Consider the following 13,841-nt stretch of genomic DNA (forward strand, 5'->3'; position numbering starts at 1 on the left):
CTTTAAAGAGGATAAAAGCTCCCTTAGATGGGGAACTACTAGATTACTTTAGTAGTTTTAAATTCTAATCTTCTTTGTCTTCTTCCAGGGATTAAATTTATGCAGTAGGCAGCCAACATACTGACTTCACAGCTTCTGCACTCATCTTCAAAAAACAGTAGACAGTTTCCTCACAGTCTTGCTTCTCTTCTTTTTTTTTCTGACTATATTCCCTCTGAACAAGTTTAACAGTTTAAAACACCTCTGCTGCCTAGGCTCTGACAATGTCTAAGGCTCATTAGCTCAAATTACCCTCATTGGGTAATTTGCTGGGAGGGGGACGCAAAAAAAAAAAAAAATCCCTTTCCTCCCACTCTTGAAACAAAAGTAAGCTACAGTTGGGGAGTTTCAGTCCTGTAGAAGAAGCTGTTGGAGATGCATTTTCTCATTCCAATCTATCTATTGCTGAGAACCATTTAACAGTTTTCTTCTGAGAATCTCATGTATTTGAAAGCCTGCAGGAAGTTGGGCAATTCACAAGTCAGACAACCTTCTGTTTTACTGCAAACAGCATGATATTCCTATATGCCATTCAGTCACCGCTTTAGCTAATAGTTCTGCAAATGAAGGCTTACTTCGAATAACTTTGGTGCAATCATTAACCACTTGGCTTGGAAACCCACTTTCCACAGTCTGAGCCAAAAATGTTTCCCAACTGTTCCATTTGAGGCCCTATACCCAGGAATAAAACTGAAGCAGAAGCAAAAAAAAACTTTACATGGGTCTGCTGCAAGATAGATCTGAGCCCTTCGTAAAAACTGCCCCCCTGTTAAAGTGTCTATTGTGAGTTTACAGAAAGCACAGATCTTTGTACTCAAACTTTTCTTGGGCACAGATGCAAGTGCAATTAAAGAACCATTCTACTTGCCCTTGTAGCAAGGCGAGAAATAACACATCCTAGCAAGGATCACAAAATTACCTTTTAGCTTATGTTAGCATACTTGGGCAAGCCACGTAAGTTGAGTTCCTCTCCTAGAAATACTAACAAAAAGCAAGTAAAATCTTAGTTCTAAAGAAATATGTAGGTCTGTTCTCACAATTGCTTTTAATACAGAAAATACATCAGATCTGCTTTCCTGTGCAGGCTGGAATATTTGAAACTGACTTTCATTTGGGTGTTTAGCTTCATTTATGAGCTGCAGCATATATAGTTAACAGAAATACTAAGAATTTTAAAATATTCACTTTACAATGTATATCATTCTTTTAAAGTACCAGAATCGAAATCCAGTGGAAATCTACTACTTTAGGGAACACATGGATTTAGCACTGATCCCTAGCTTACACCTTACAGTCAACCAATACAAAAAGCAAACTGTATAAACGTTTATCAGGTCTCATGCTTAAAGGTTACTTGCAGCCGGACACTAAAGTAGATAACTGGAGAAAAGCAGGAGCAGAACAAGTGTTGCGAGAGCAAGTAAAAATGCCCGATCAAAGGCAAATTCACCAGTTTTCTCAAACTACAGAAACCCAGAACTTGCTAAATATTCTTTAAATCACTGGTTGGAAACAGCACAATATCAATTACCTGAAGAGTGAAAGATTAAGGAGAGTGACAGAACAGAAAACCTGTGACAGCAACCAGATATAGTAGCTGACACTTGAAATTAACATACAGCAATATATAGTGTTTTACCAGGTTTTTGTTCCAGCCATGGATTTATCACTAAGCTTTATTACATATGGAAGTTTAATTCACCCCTGCATCTCAAGGATCTGTTCTGTCCATTAGCTCAGAAGGAAACTGTCTAAATCTGACAGATCACACTGCGGAGAATGCCAAGCAAAAGAAAAGTCTAGCTAAATAAAAATTCTTCATGTATAAGAAAGAAGGTTCATACCCATAGGTAGCTAGCTGCTTCTTGTGGATATAGTGGTTAGATCTATTAATTTTGCAAGTCTGACTGAAAATGGATGTGATCTATTGAAGTCTTTCCATGAATGACCAAGACATCCGGTAATTAACATATGCCTGAAGCAAGTCTAATTTAAATAAAGCACATTTTGGTTCAGGAGAAAGTGTCAGACACTGAAATATATACTGTCTATAAAAAGTTGCTGCTTTGAAGAAAGGCTGCACCATTAGACAACACAGGAACACAAATTTGAACTCAGAACTGGATGAGAAGACACTGCTTCTCCCTCAAGTTTCTTGTGAGGTAGGCATTACTCACCGTAGGTTTGACAGACCAGTAATTCTAAGAACACTGAGTGATGCATTAAAGGCAATCTATTTTTACATAGGATAATTAAATCATTTTACATCATATCGGAGCACCACAGCACAGAACTGGCATCTTCAGTTGGAACATGGCATAATAAGTCAAATTAACAAACTGTTCCTCTGACTTTTCCTTCCTTCAAACAATTTTCAGCATTTTACCTTTTAAAATAAAAGCCCCATCGCTTGTACTCCAACTGAAGTTGACAAGACAAGAAACTAGCTCAGTAAAAATAGGTCTAATAAAACATAAGTCTAATAAAACAAAGAGGGCTGAAAACCAAATTCTGAAGTGACCATCTTCATGGTAGTCAAGATGTTGAATAAAGATTAACAGAACAGACTACTGCAAGTTTCCAGTCTGCCTTTTTGCCTGTTTAATATTAATAGTTATAACATGAACAAATGATTCATAGCCAAGTATAAAACGAGAGAATTTTTCCAAGTATGTGAGAGAGACCTGAAAAGCACTAGTTTTAGGAAAACTATATTCCTTTACTTCTCTCTCTTTTGAAGTGGTACACTGTGTGCAAAATCAACACTTTTAAACCCTGCATCTCTTTAGCAGCATTCTCTGTTCCGTGACTTTTAAAACAGCTTCCAGATATTGTGCCAGGTCTACATCAATATACTACTCAAAAATGGATGACAGACTTCTTTCATACCTTAAGAAACCTGATGTGAGGATAAGTTTTAAGTACAGGTGATTTAGGTCATTCTTCAGACAGTGTGAGAGCTACTCTGCTGAGCAACCAGGTAATCTTGCAATACAGATTCAGTTTGAGGGAGAATCTAACCAGAAAGTATAGCTATATTTTTTGAAATTACGAACTGAAGATGCTCTGGGCCAGGAATAACTAATGCATATTAGTGCACCCTTCGAGACCTGGGGAAGAAAGTGGTCATCTTGGAGCACAGAGATTCCTCTCCTGAGGTAGACGGGTACACTTTTTTAAAAGTTTAGATGCACATAAGTAAGCCCCTTTCTTTCACAGATGTAGAAATGAGGTGCCAAACCTCTTTATCCAGGCAAGTACGTTGTTTAGTTCGCAGTCACTGGGGTTTCCCAAATAGCTATTTTATTCACTGCAGATACTGTAAGAGCTCTGGAAACAAAAAGCTTCTGCAGGAAAATTACTCTTGCAACTTAAAAGTTTTACAATGCTGCACAAACTTCTCACAGATCTCCTACATATCCCTGATATATTAAATTGTCAGTCTTACGTCTGACAGAGCTGTTTCTACATTTTTTTCATGTTTCAGAAATGTCTGTAGCACCCAGTAATAATGGAAAAGCCTTCCCGGTGAGACCCTTGGTTGCAAAACAAACAGTTGGGATAAAAAAAACCCAGTAAGGCTTAAAAAACTAAACCTGAGCCACTGCCTCTTAAACACAAAATGGATTAAATAAGCAAGGATGATAAATAAATGACTTTATGAAATACATTTTGCTGTAATTCACACTCACCAGGTACCAGTCATAAACACACCTTAACCTCATCATTTCCCAATTGTGATGTGTAAACATCTATGCAGTTTAAAGCTGTTAATTATGACTCTAAGCAAAAGTGACTTATTTTTTACTTTGAATATTCAATAATTAATAATGATTCCAAACACTATCTCTGACAAATTACTGTATACAGCACTTTTCAGTACTGTATAGTTAGTATGGTTAAGTTGCACTATTTCGTCTAACAAGGCAGTTTTGTTTAATCACTGCTGCTCATTCTATTAGTAAGCATTTTCCAACTGCTGCAAAATATTCGGGATATCAGACATTTTTCCACTACGGTGTAATAACTACCTGTAGAAGAAATACATATTCCTCTCCATATACAGCATATTTAAATCTTTTAATGAAATCAGATTAATAAAACATTAAGACATTAGACCAAAAACCACACAGGATCACAATATTGAAAAGTCTATCCTTCTGCTTGAGAAACTGTCAGCCTCTGGCCTGGACAGGCGCACACTCTCCTGGGTGGAAAACTGGTTGGCTGGCCGGGCCCAGAGAGTGGTGGGAAATGGTGTGAAATCCAGCTGGAGGCCAGTGACAAGTGGGGTTCCCCAGGGCTCAGTGCTGGGTCCAGCCCTGTTCAATGTCTTCATCAATGACCTGGATGAAGGCATCAAGTGCACCCTTAGCAAGTTTGCGGACGACACTAAGCTGGGTGGAAGTGTTGATCTGCTGGAGGGTAGGGAGGCTCTGCAAAGGGATCTGAACAGGCTGGACCACTGGGCTGAGACCAATGGCATGAGGTTTAACAAGGCCAAATGCCGGGTCCTGCACTTGGGGCACAACAACCCTGTGCAGTGCTACAGACTAGGAGAAGTCTGGCTAGAAAGCTGCCTGGAGGAGAGGGACCTGGGGGTGTTGGTTGACAGCGACTGAACATCAGCCAGCAGTGTGCCCAGGTGGCCAAGAAGGCCAATGGCATCTTGGCTTGGATCAGAAACGGCGTGACCAGCAGGTCCAGGGAGGTTATTCTCCCTCTGGACTCGGCACTGGTGAGACCGCTCCTCAAATCCTGTGTTCAGTTCTGGGCCCCTCACCACAAGAAGGATGTTGAGGCTCTGGAGCGAGTCCAGAGAAGAGCAACAAAGCTGGTGAAGGGGCTGGAGAACAGGCCTTATGAGGAACGGCTGAGAGAGCTGGGGTTGTTTAGCCTGGAGAAGAGGAGGCTGAGAGGAGACCTCATTGCTCTCTACAACTACCTGAAAGGAGGTTGTGGAGAGGAGGGTGCTGGCCTCTTCTCCCAAGTGACAGGGAACAGGACAAGAGGGAATGGCCTCAAGCTCCGCCAGGGGAGGTTTAGGCTGGACATTAGGAAAAAATTCCTTACAGAAAGGGTCATTGGGCACTGGAGCAGGCTGCCCAGGGAGGTGGTTGAGTCACCTTCCCTGCAGGTGTTTAAGGCACGGGTGGAAGAGGTGCTAAGGGGCATGGTTTAGTGTTTGATAGGAATGGTTGGACTCGATGATCCGGTGGGTCTCTTCCAACCTGGTGATTCTATAATTCTATGATTTTCAACTAAGGAACACTGCAACAAAAGGTAGTGGTGAAAAAAAGGAGTGTAAGTGAACTAGAAATGGCATTTCTAGTTTCCCAAAATGGAATTTTAAATGGCTGACAGGGCCCCAGCATACACCAGTTGTTGCTCATCACTACCTGAGCATAAACCTCTTCGTAGCTATTGCCATAACACACTCGTTCATAAAAATTTTAAAGTGTTACCTGCTACTTGTGCCAATTTATCATGAAGTGCATATAAGCTGTTCATCATGAGACTCATTTCATCTTCCTAGAATTAGAAAACCACATTACTGTTAAAATAAACATTAGTAGAGACGTGTTTTCTCCCATTTAGCCTAACAATCTTTATGTACCATGAGGATAAAAAAAAGGGTGTTACACATACAGGTGGAAAGTCATAATGTTTCACAGACAGTGATGCAAGCAATAGATCTTTAATTAAAATATTCACAAAATTGATTTTTGAGATCTTGACTGAAACTAAACTAGACTGCAGCCTGGACTCTGATGGATCTGCCAGTTAAAACTGACAGCTCAAAAGGTTATTTTAATAATACTGAGACAACAGAGTAATGACCCAAAAGAAGTCTGGTGGTGAGTCTGGGAGGTAAGGCGAGTTTGGTTGATTGGTTGGTTTTGGATACCTACTGTGCAAAAATAAAACAGTTTTATTAAGAATAAATGTGCAGAGGTGCTTCATGCAAGCCACACTGAAGTACCATCTGGTTATATTCCAGCACAAAATTCATAGAAAAGTTGCTGTTTACATTCAAACTCCAGCAATTCATTTAAAAAACAAAACCTAGAATGCTGGGGAAAATACAATCTTGTTGATAGCTCCTGAATATGCCACCACCACAAAAAGGCCTAATACATAAAAAGGCCCAATACATTAAAAGGCCCAAGACTCATTAATCCATTGTTGGAAGGAGGATAACCCTTGCTCTTCTGTAGGACTAAATAAGATCCTGGAGTTTCAAGTCAGTTATCTTTTACCAGCTGTCCTTCCAAGGCTGAGAAGTCAAATGGTAACAGAGATTAACTGATAAATTTAGTTTCAAAACTTTAGAGTATTTTTTACTCATAGCTCTACAATACAAATAACCTAACATTTTCTTAGCAAATAAAGCAATGAGCATGCCATAGAGATGGAAAACAAAACATTAAAACATTAAAAGTTGCAAGAAATGCATTCATTGCACAAAATATTCTGAAACTGCATCTTTCTGAATAGATCCATATCGTCTTTCTATTAGCATTTGACAGACTAAAAATCTTGGTATTAAGTGACTTTACTTACTTGTATTTTTTGTAGTTCACTGATGGGATTCTTGACTGTCAAAAAGAAAAGAAAAGAAGAATTCATTCTACAGTCTGAAAACACTACACCAACACTACAGCTTTATGACAACACTAATTTTTATCTAAAAATAAGGAAGTCAGTATGACAAATAGCAATTAGACAGCTATTAACCTTCGACTTAACTCCGCATTTAATGCTGCACTATACCATCATTTAGGTTAAAACCGGATCCTGTAGATCTGCAAATTTCACAGCTATTTCTGTGTAAACAGAACCACACTTGCCATTTGCCAAACTTTCTTTCATGACACAATGGCATTGAAATCATAATTTGAAGGTTTTAGTGTGGAGTTTAAAAAATAAAACTACTTTTTTACTAAAACAATAATCCATACAACACAAAGTTGCACAACTCATCAGAATTTTCTGTTTTGACAAGAATAAGAGATAACACACTGAGAGCCCACCAGGTGAAAAGCACAGTGTGACTAAATGACCTTCCCTTCCTAAATAAATAAAACAGTTCCCACAGCTCCCAAACGCATAAGTTTATCTATTCTGTTCCTCTTGGCTGTAAAATATATTCTTCAAGGAAGAGAAGCTGAAGTCAGATAAGCTTCCACTTACGACTAACCAGTTGGTAACTAAAGTTACCAAGGCAGGAAGCAATCAGCATTAAACCATATTGTCTTGCCTTTCTAAGCCACAAACTCACTTCACCCACAGTATGAAGTTACACAGAAATTAGCAGTTCTATGTGCTATGGTCAGCTTCTACTGACCATAGTTCACCAAGCGTAAGCAAAAAAAAAATTGAAAATTTAGGTTGTAAATGCCGTCACATTGCTGTTGAAAGCATACAAAGAACACATACCACTTCAAGGGGCACACTACTCCATATACAGTTCTACCAAAAACAAAAAAAAAGAGCGCTTTCCACTACTTCTACATCTGATGGATTTGCACAGAGAATCTGGAAGATACCTCAGCCTAGGAAGAAACATGCGCATTTTCAAATCCTGCCACCCATCCTTCTATACCAAGGCATAGTAAAAGACAAGTAGCATCTTAAATAGTGTCCAAAACACGCAACTCCATTTACCTGGTGCAATTACACAAACACACCCCAGACACTGCATCTGTTTACACAGCATTTCTACTTGCATCTGAAAGTAACTCAGCAACAGACTCTAATAACACCAATCAATTTGGCTTCTTTCAAGGCACTCCCATGTGTAAAGATATTTACAAAACATTAAGAGTTGCTTCCCCAACAGTCAGCTGATTGACAATAACTTGACTCCTGAACCATAACCATAATTAAGGTGATAAGTCAGTTCAGTTATAAATGGGAAAAATAAAAGAAATTCACCTTATTTCTGAAAAGCAAGTGGGAATGACTACCATTTAATTGCTCCTACATGTGGCAATGGTAAGGAACACATTTTCACAATCTCAATCAACAAATAGTCTATAAAACACTGGGACAATGAAAATGCTTTCTAAATGAAGAAGAAAGCTTGACTCTCTTAAACTCAAAAGAAAATTAAGCGTGTTACCTACCCAACAGCAATAACCACTTCAGCTTTCTCTGACACAGTAGATGGGGACGGGAGGGAGGGAAAGACAAACACCACCCAAAAAACCCTCACCACCAAATGCACCCAAGTGCGGGACTGGTTTTCTGGTTTTCACAGACATCTGAATACTCGATTCAGATATCAGATTAATTAAAAGCAATAGCAGATGTTCAAGCACTCTTATAAACCAAGCCCTGTCTACACCACTTCATGGTTTCATTCTACAGGTGCAAATTCTCAGAGATTGCCTACTACGTTATCAAGCTACCAACTTTACAAAGCTTCTATGCATTTTGTTCATTAATTCAGCAGAACATTCCCTGTACACTAAACTTTTAATCTGAATAGCCTAAAATAGGATTAGAGAAACACGGTCAAGGCTCTAGGTAACTGCCAACCTCTTGGTTTGATCATTAGTTATCCAGACAGGATAATTATGTAATTATGGGCTCTTCTCAAGGTCAATCTTATTGAGCATATATGAAATCTTGATTATATGGGTTTAGACTGGAGGAAGCATGAGACACAAGAGTGTGTAAATTTCAGTATATCTGACAATCAGACATTTTAGCACTGAGAAAGCCACAGAACAAAAATGCAATACTGATGCCTGCAAAGATGCAAACTGAAAACTGTCAGCCACAATTCTACATATGCTAGGACAATACAGCAATTAAGTGAAGGCAATGGTGTTGTTAGACTATCCCAGCATCACAATCCCTGTGTAAAGTCAATCTCACACATAAGTAATTTCATATTTGCATAAATTAACACACTGGATTTATGAAGGAATCAAGATGAGATGTCAATATTTGCCTCCTCTTCACAAATACATAGTGGTTAAGGGGACAAAAAAAAAAAAAAAAAAAGAGAGACTGTTCCCCAAAATTATCAATCACAAAAATGCAATCGATTCTTGTAACTCATTATTTTAACTCACACTACAGGATTTCCATGCAAGCCCTCTGGAGTTAGTGATTTTATGGCAAATCTGTAAGCAAGATATATTTTATGTAAGATGTTAATATAGCTTAGGGTGGCTGATGTCTTGAGGCAAGTACGCTAAACTGCAGCAATTTATTGGCTGCATATGCAATTAACAACTGCTAATCAATCTGCATCTTTTTACCACATAACCTTAATTAACTTGAGTTAATAAGGCCACTCCTTACTGCTTCAGTAATTCTTCTGTTCTGAATCCACCCTTTCTTTTGTCCAGGATCTAAGCTCTTACCAAATCCTCCCACTTGCTCCAGCCACAGATGTAAAGTTAAGTTTTCATCTATTCCAACACATTGAAGGTATTTCAATATATTACACGAACATTAAAAGAGATACTTTAGAACTGTCAAGTAATAAGTATAGGATTAGGAGCAACAAGTTCTTGTTCTACCAAACTAAGCATTAATTTAATAACTAATTACTACAGAAGAGTTTGTGAACATATCGTACTTCCCAAGGCTCCTCCTCAAAAAGTGTTCAAGACTTCTATCATACTGCAACAAATGCCAGCCTTGAAAGCGGTCCGTCAATCAAGCTCACATTTTTACGAGCTTCAAGGAACAAATTCTCATCTACTTATACTACAGCTCTAAAAGCTGTAAAGATAATTTTCTAAATCAGAAATCTCCTGATTGTTGTCCCGAGGCGTCTTTGCTCCAGGTTAGCCACCTAACCAACAGCCACGTCCATTAGCCAAACACTGCCTTCAAAAAAGGAGGTATGCAAACTACATGGACAGGGCTATCTCTGTATTCATCAGAGCTCTCCAGACAGCAACAAAACTGGGGAAAGCATGTCAAGTTCAACCTGGCCACGTATAAATACCAGCTGCAGGACAAAAATAAAAGCAAGAATATTTTCAGGGAAGAAAACCCTCCAAAACTTGACAAAGAGAACCATACCAATTCTCCTAAAAACACTGTCACAGCTAAACATTCTGTTTGAAAGTTAGATACATTGGGAAAAGAGCTTTATTTCTGGCAATGTATAATGATAATAGGATTCTTGGGCCACACATGGAGGGAAACAAAAAAGTAAGCACACAAAGGGCCATACATCTTCACATGAAACTTGTTTTCAGAACAGGAACGGATACGCTATTTAAATTACATTTTTAAGAAGTGGTCTTATTTAAGTGCTAGTTAATCAAGAACAATACAATAAGATTACTGAAAAGCCTGGGAAAGAAATCAAAGCAACACACAAATATTGTTCTGGTTAACTGAAAAGACTACTAATGACCCTTAGGAGTAACCAATTTACACATATTACTGTTGGGACAAGCTGAAAATGATGACTTACAGACTACCAGAATTCCTCAGAGCGGTAGAACTGGTCAGTCTCAAATAACAAAAAGTCACCTATACAAAGCTAAGGGTCACAGCACAGTTCCAAAGCATTCCAGCTAAAGATGTCAACACAAATGCACGTAAGTCATCTCACAGAGATGCTTGATTTTTGGAATACAAGAGCAGTTAGTGTCAATATATAAGGTTAATTTTCACTAGACTATAGAAGCTTTCATCCTTAAAGTAACAATAAAACCACTCGCCACCACTACCATCCATTTTCCTCCCTTATACACTGGTAACAATTGCAGACAGTATTTACAAGGGTTCAGTTTTCTTCAATAAGACAAACTGGGAGCACAAATTGTTATTTTTCCTCTTTTTCAAACCGTGCTTTAACAGACATGAAGTTGCAGCCTAATTGCAGTCATGTGTGAAAACATAAGTCAGCTTTTACAGAGACTTAATCGAACAAGTTCCAGAACTTCACAGGCAGTCATACCTAGAAAGAATACATGCACAAATAAAAATTCACTTGCTTAGGACATAAGCGAGAGTCATATCAGTACCATGGTACTAAAATAAGGTACTTATTTACCTTCTGGTTACCAAATCAGGATGCCAAAAAATAGCTAATCCTTCTGCTACGGCTATCCCCTAGATGCTGTACCTTGCCCTGAACAGTGTTCCATTCTTGTAGTTCCAGTACTCAATACACTTCAACAGAAAATGTCAAAAGTGAAGTATGAAGAAACAGTCACACCAGGACAAACCAAGGATTCAACTGGCCCAGAATCCTGCCTCAAGAAGCAGCAATAGTTTTTATTCTTTTCAGACACCTGTCCTTAACTGGAGGGGGCAAATCAACAGAACAGTGACAAAAATGAGTGTCAGAGCATAGGAATATAAGATATATACCAATACTGCAACTGAGTAGCCTCCTAGTTGTAAAAAAAATTTCACCTCAGAAGCTTCCTGAAACAGATCGAAATGGCTGGCTATTTTTTTTCCTTCCCCAAATTACCAACTCCAGCATATTTTTCCTTATAAATTTGTCCCAGTCCCACATTAATCCCAAGTGAGATTTCAGCTTCAACAACACATTGTCACGGAGTTCCACAACTTAAGCATGCATGTGGGAAAAAGTAGTTTCTCTCCTTACTCTAAACTTGCCACTGGTTAAGTGGAGAAACTCCCTGTATGAGAGCAGACAGTGAGTAATCAGACCCTATGCACTCTCTCCATAATACCCATGCCTTCATTTCATTCCTCAGTCTTTCCCTTAGTGCTCACTCCTCCACACTCAAGAGTTCTATTTCTCCTTGCTATGAAAGCCATGCTTTGCTTTTGTTCATATTACTACTCTCTGAGCCTTTCTGAAGCTCTGCTCTGTCCTTTCTGAGGCTGGGTACCAGAGTTGGATGCTATTCCAAAATGAGAGTGCCATACCGATAATGCCATATTGATATTCTCAAATACATCCTTCTCAAATATACTTCGTTCTCAATTCCCTCCCTAAACACCAGGAAATCCTACCACTGTGTTTCCTTCTTGACCACTACTGAATATTAAGCTAACATTTTTAACAGAATCATTATAATGTCATAATCTATTTCCGAACATAGAGATAATTTGCTTTTATAAGCAAAAAAGCAATTTGCCAATGCAACTTCAAGGAGCTGTAAAGGCACAGTTGCAGAAATAAGAATGATTCCACTTAACCTGTGGGCACTTAATTTCTCAGTGTGATGATATGAGAAGTGCCAAATACTATCCACACAAGGACTTAGAAACTGCACTCTGCAGCACATGCTTCCAAGCTGGCAACTTCTGCAGAAGCAAGAACATTCCTCTCTGCAAACACAAATGTGCTTTTCTCCTCCCCACCTACCGTGTAACAAGCAGACAAATCCAAAAGCAGAAGCAGTACTTTTTCGAAAGCTTGTCCTGTAAAACTGCGTGTTTTCCAACAGAACTTTTTCTTCATTAAAAACCTACATTAGCTGGATAACGTATTTGTTAACAGAGGAAGTAACAATACTGGAAGCACTGCTATCCAAAAGGGGCCTTTAGCCGAGCTTTTTTCTACATGACCTTGGAAACAAGTTCCAATAATCTTAGAATACAAGTACTTTCAACATCAACTAACAGATCTGTAACTTTTGTTCTGTAAGTTTGAGGTCAAGTACCAATTCCACCCAGTGACACACCATGTATGTCTCAAGGACAATTCTAAAACATTTCTTAAGGCTCCTAAACCTTAAAATGCCAGAAAAAAAAATCAAAACAAATGTTAAAGTTATTCCAGAGCTCCATCTTCCAAACAGCTTAAATAATATAATCTGCCTTTATTTTCCTCTCTGCAACTATGCAACATAAAATAAATAAGTTCTGCATGACCTCCATTCTCCAGATAGACCTAATTCAGGTAGAAATCACTTTCAATCAGTAGGCTAAATCGCTGTGCTCTAATATTAAGACACCAAGTCATACATCAAGCTGTGTAATTCCTTCACTACAGATCACCTTTATGTGCTTTGGAAAAAGTTTTTGTATTTCTAAATCAGTGCAGTATTACTTTGAACAGTCCTTTGCCATGGCAATTTTGAATGACAGCACAATCCGCCACAAGGATTAGAGAACTCTAAAAAAAGCTGAACCTTTCCTTATAATTGTGTCAGTGTTTCAGCTGCCTGAGTTTACTGATCTTTTCTTGATAATTTTTCCCCAATATCATTTGAATCCATTCTGTTTGCACATAAAGTGGTATAAGGGTTGATGACATAACCAAGCTATCTTTCATTTTACAAAAAAAAAAAAAAACAAAAACCCAAACTTCCTCCAAAAGAATTAAAACTATCATACTTATGACAGACATTTCAGTTCAGACGCATTTTCTATCAGCCCTGAAAACAGCAGTCTTCATTATTTTAGGTGAAAAGGTGGAAAAATTTCTCTTTGTAGTCCTTGACTGCTTCTTTAAAAAGCCTCTCCGTATTTTAGCTTTCTAGAAATGCTCAAATCTACTCACTGCTTATTTAAATACTGGTTAGAATAAACCTGAACAATTCAGCAGAAATATATGAAGAGACGCTAGTGTTTTGGAAGAGCTTCTCATCAGATAATGCAGTTTCACTACAAGTTTTGTGCTGAAAAAATAAAAGTAGAATATTTTAATCTGTCTAGTGTCCATAGATATCCCAGTACTGCAAAACTGGAACAGAATAGTTGGCTGTAAGTCAGTTCACAGGAACATCACCTTTTTGAAGCAGAAAGCCTTATAAAATAAATCCAGAACTGAAACAGTTGCGAAGACATCAGAGCTACCTTTAGAGGGAGTTTTCACTATATTATTGCCACATTCA

At 38.4% G+C, this 13,841-nt stretch overlaps 1 protein-coding gene across 1 annotated transcript in view; it reads right to left on the minus strand.

Annotated features, from left to right (window-relative positions):
• The window catches only part of LEMD3 (LEM domain containing 3), a 47,924-nt gene that overhangs the window by 20,043 nt on the left and 14,040 nt on the right, over positions 1 to 13,841 (minus strand). Inside the window, exons 2-3 of the mRNA XM_069852742.1 lie at positions 6,604 to 6,638; positions 5,505 to 5,571 (exon numbers count right to left, since the gene is read on the minus strand). Coding sequence (XP_069708843.1) covers positions 5,505 to 5,571; positions 6,604 to 6,638 — 102 coding nt within the window. The remainder of the gene's footprint in view (positions 1 to 5,504; positions 5,572 to 6,603; positions 6,639 to 13,841) is intronic.

The sequence above is a fragment of the Phaenicophaeus curvirostris genome, chromosome 1, assembly GCF_032191515.1.
Source record: "Phaenicophaeus curvirostris isolate KB17595 chromosome 1, BPBGC_Pcur_1.0, whole genome shotgun sequence".
Classification (NCBI taxonomy): Eukaryota; Metazoa; Chordata; class Aves; order Cuculiformes; family Cuculidae; genus Phaenicophaeus; species Phaenicophaeus curvirostris.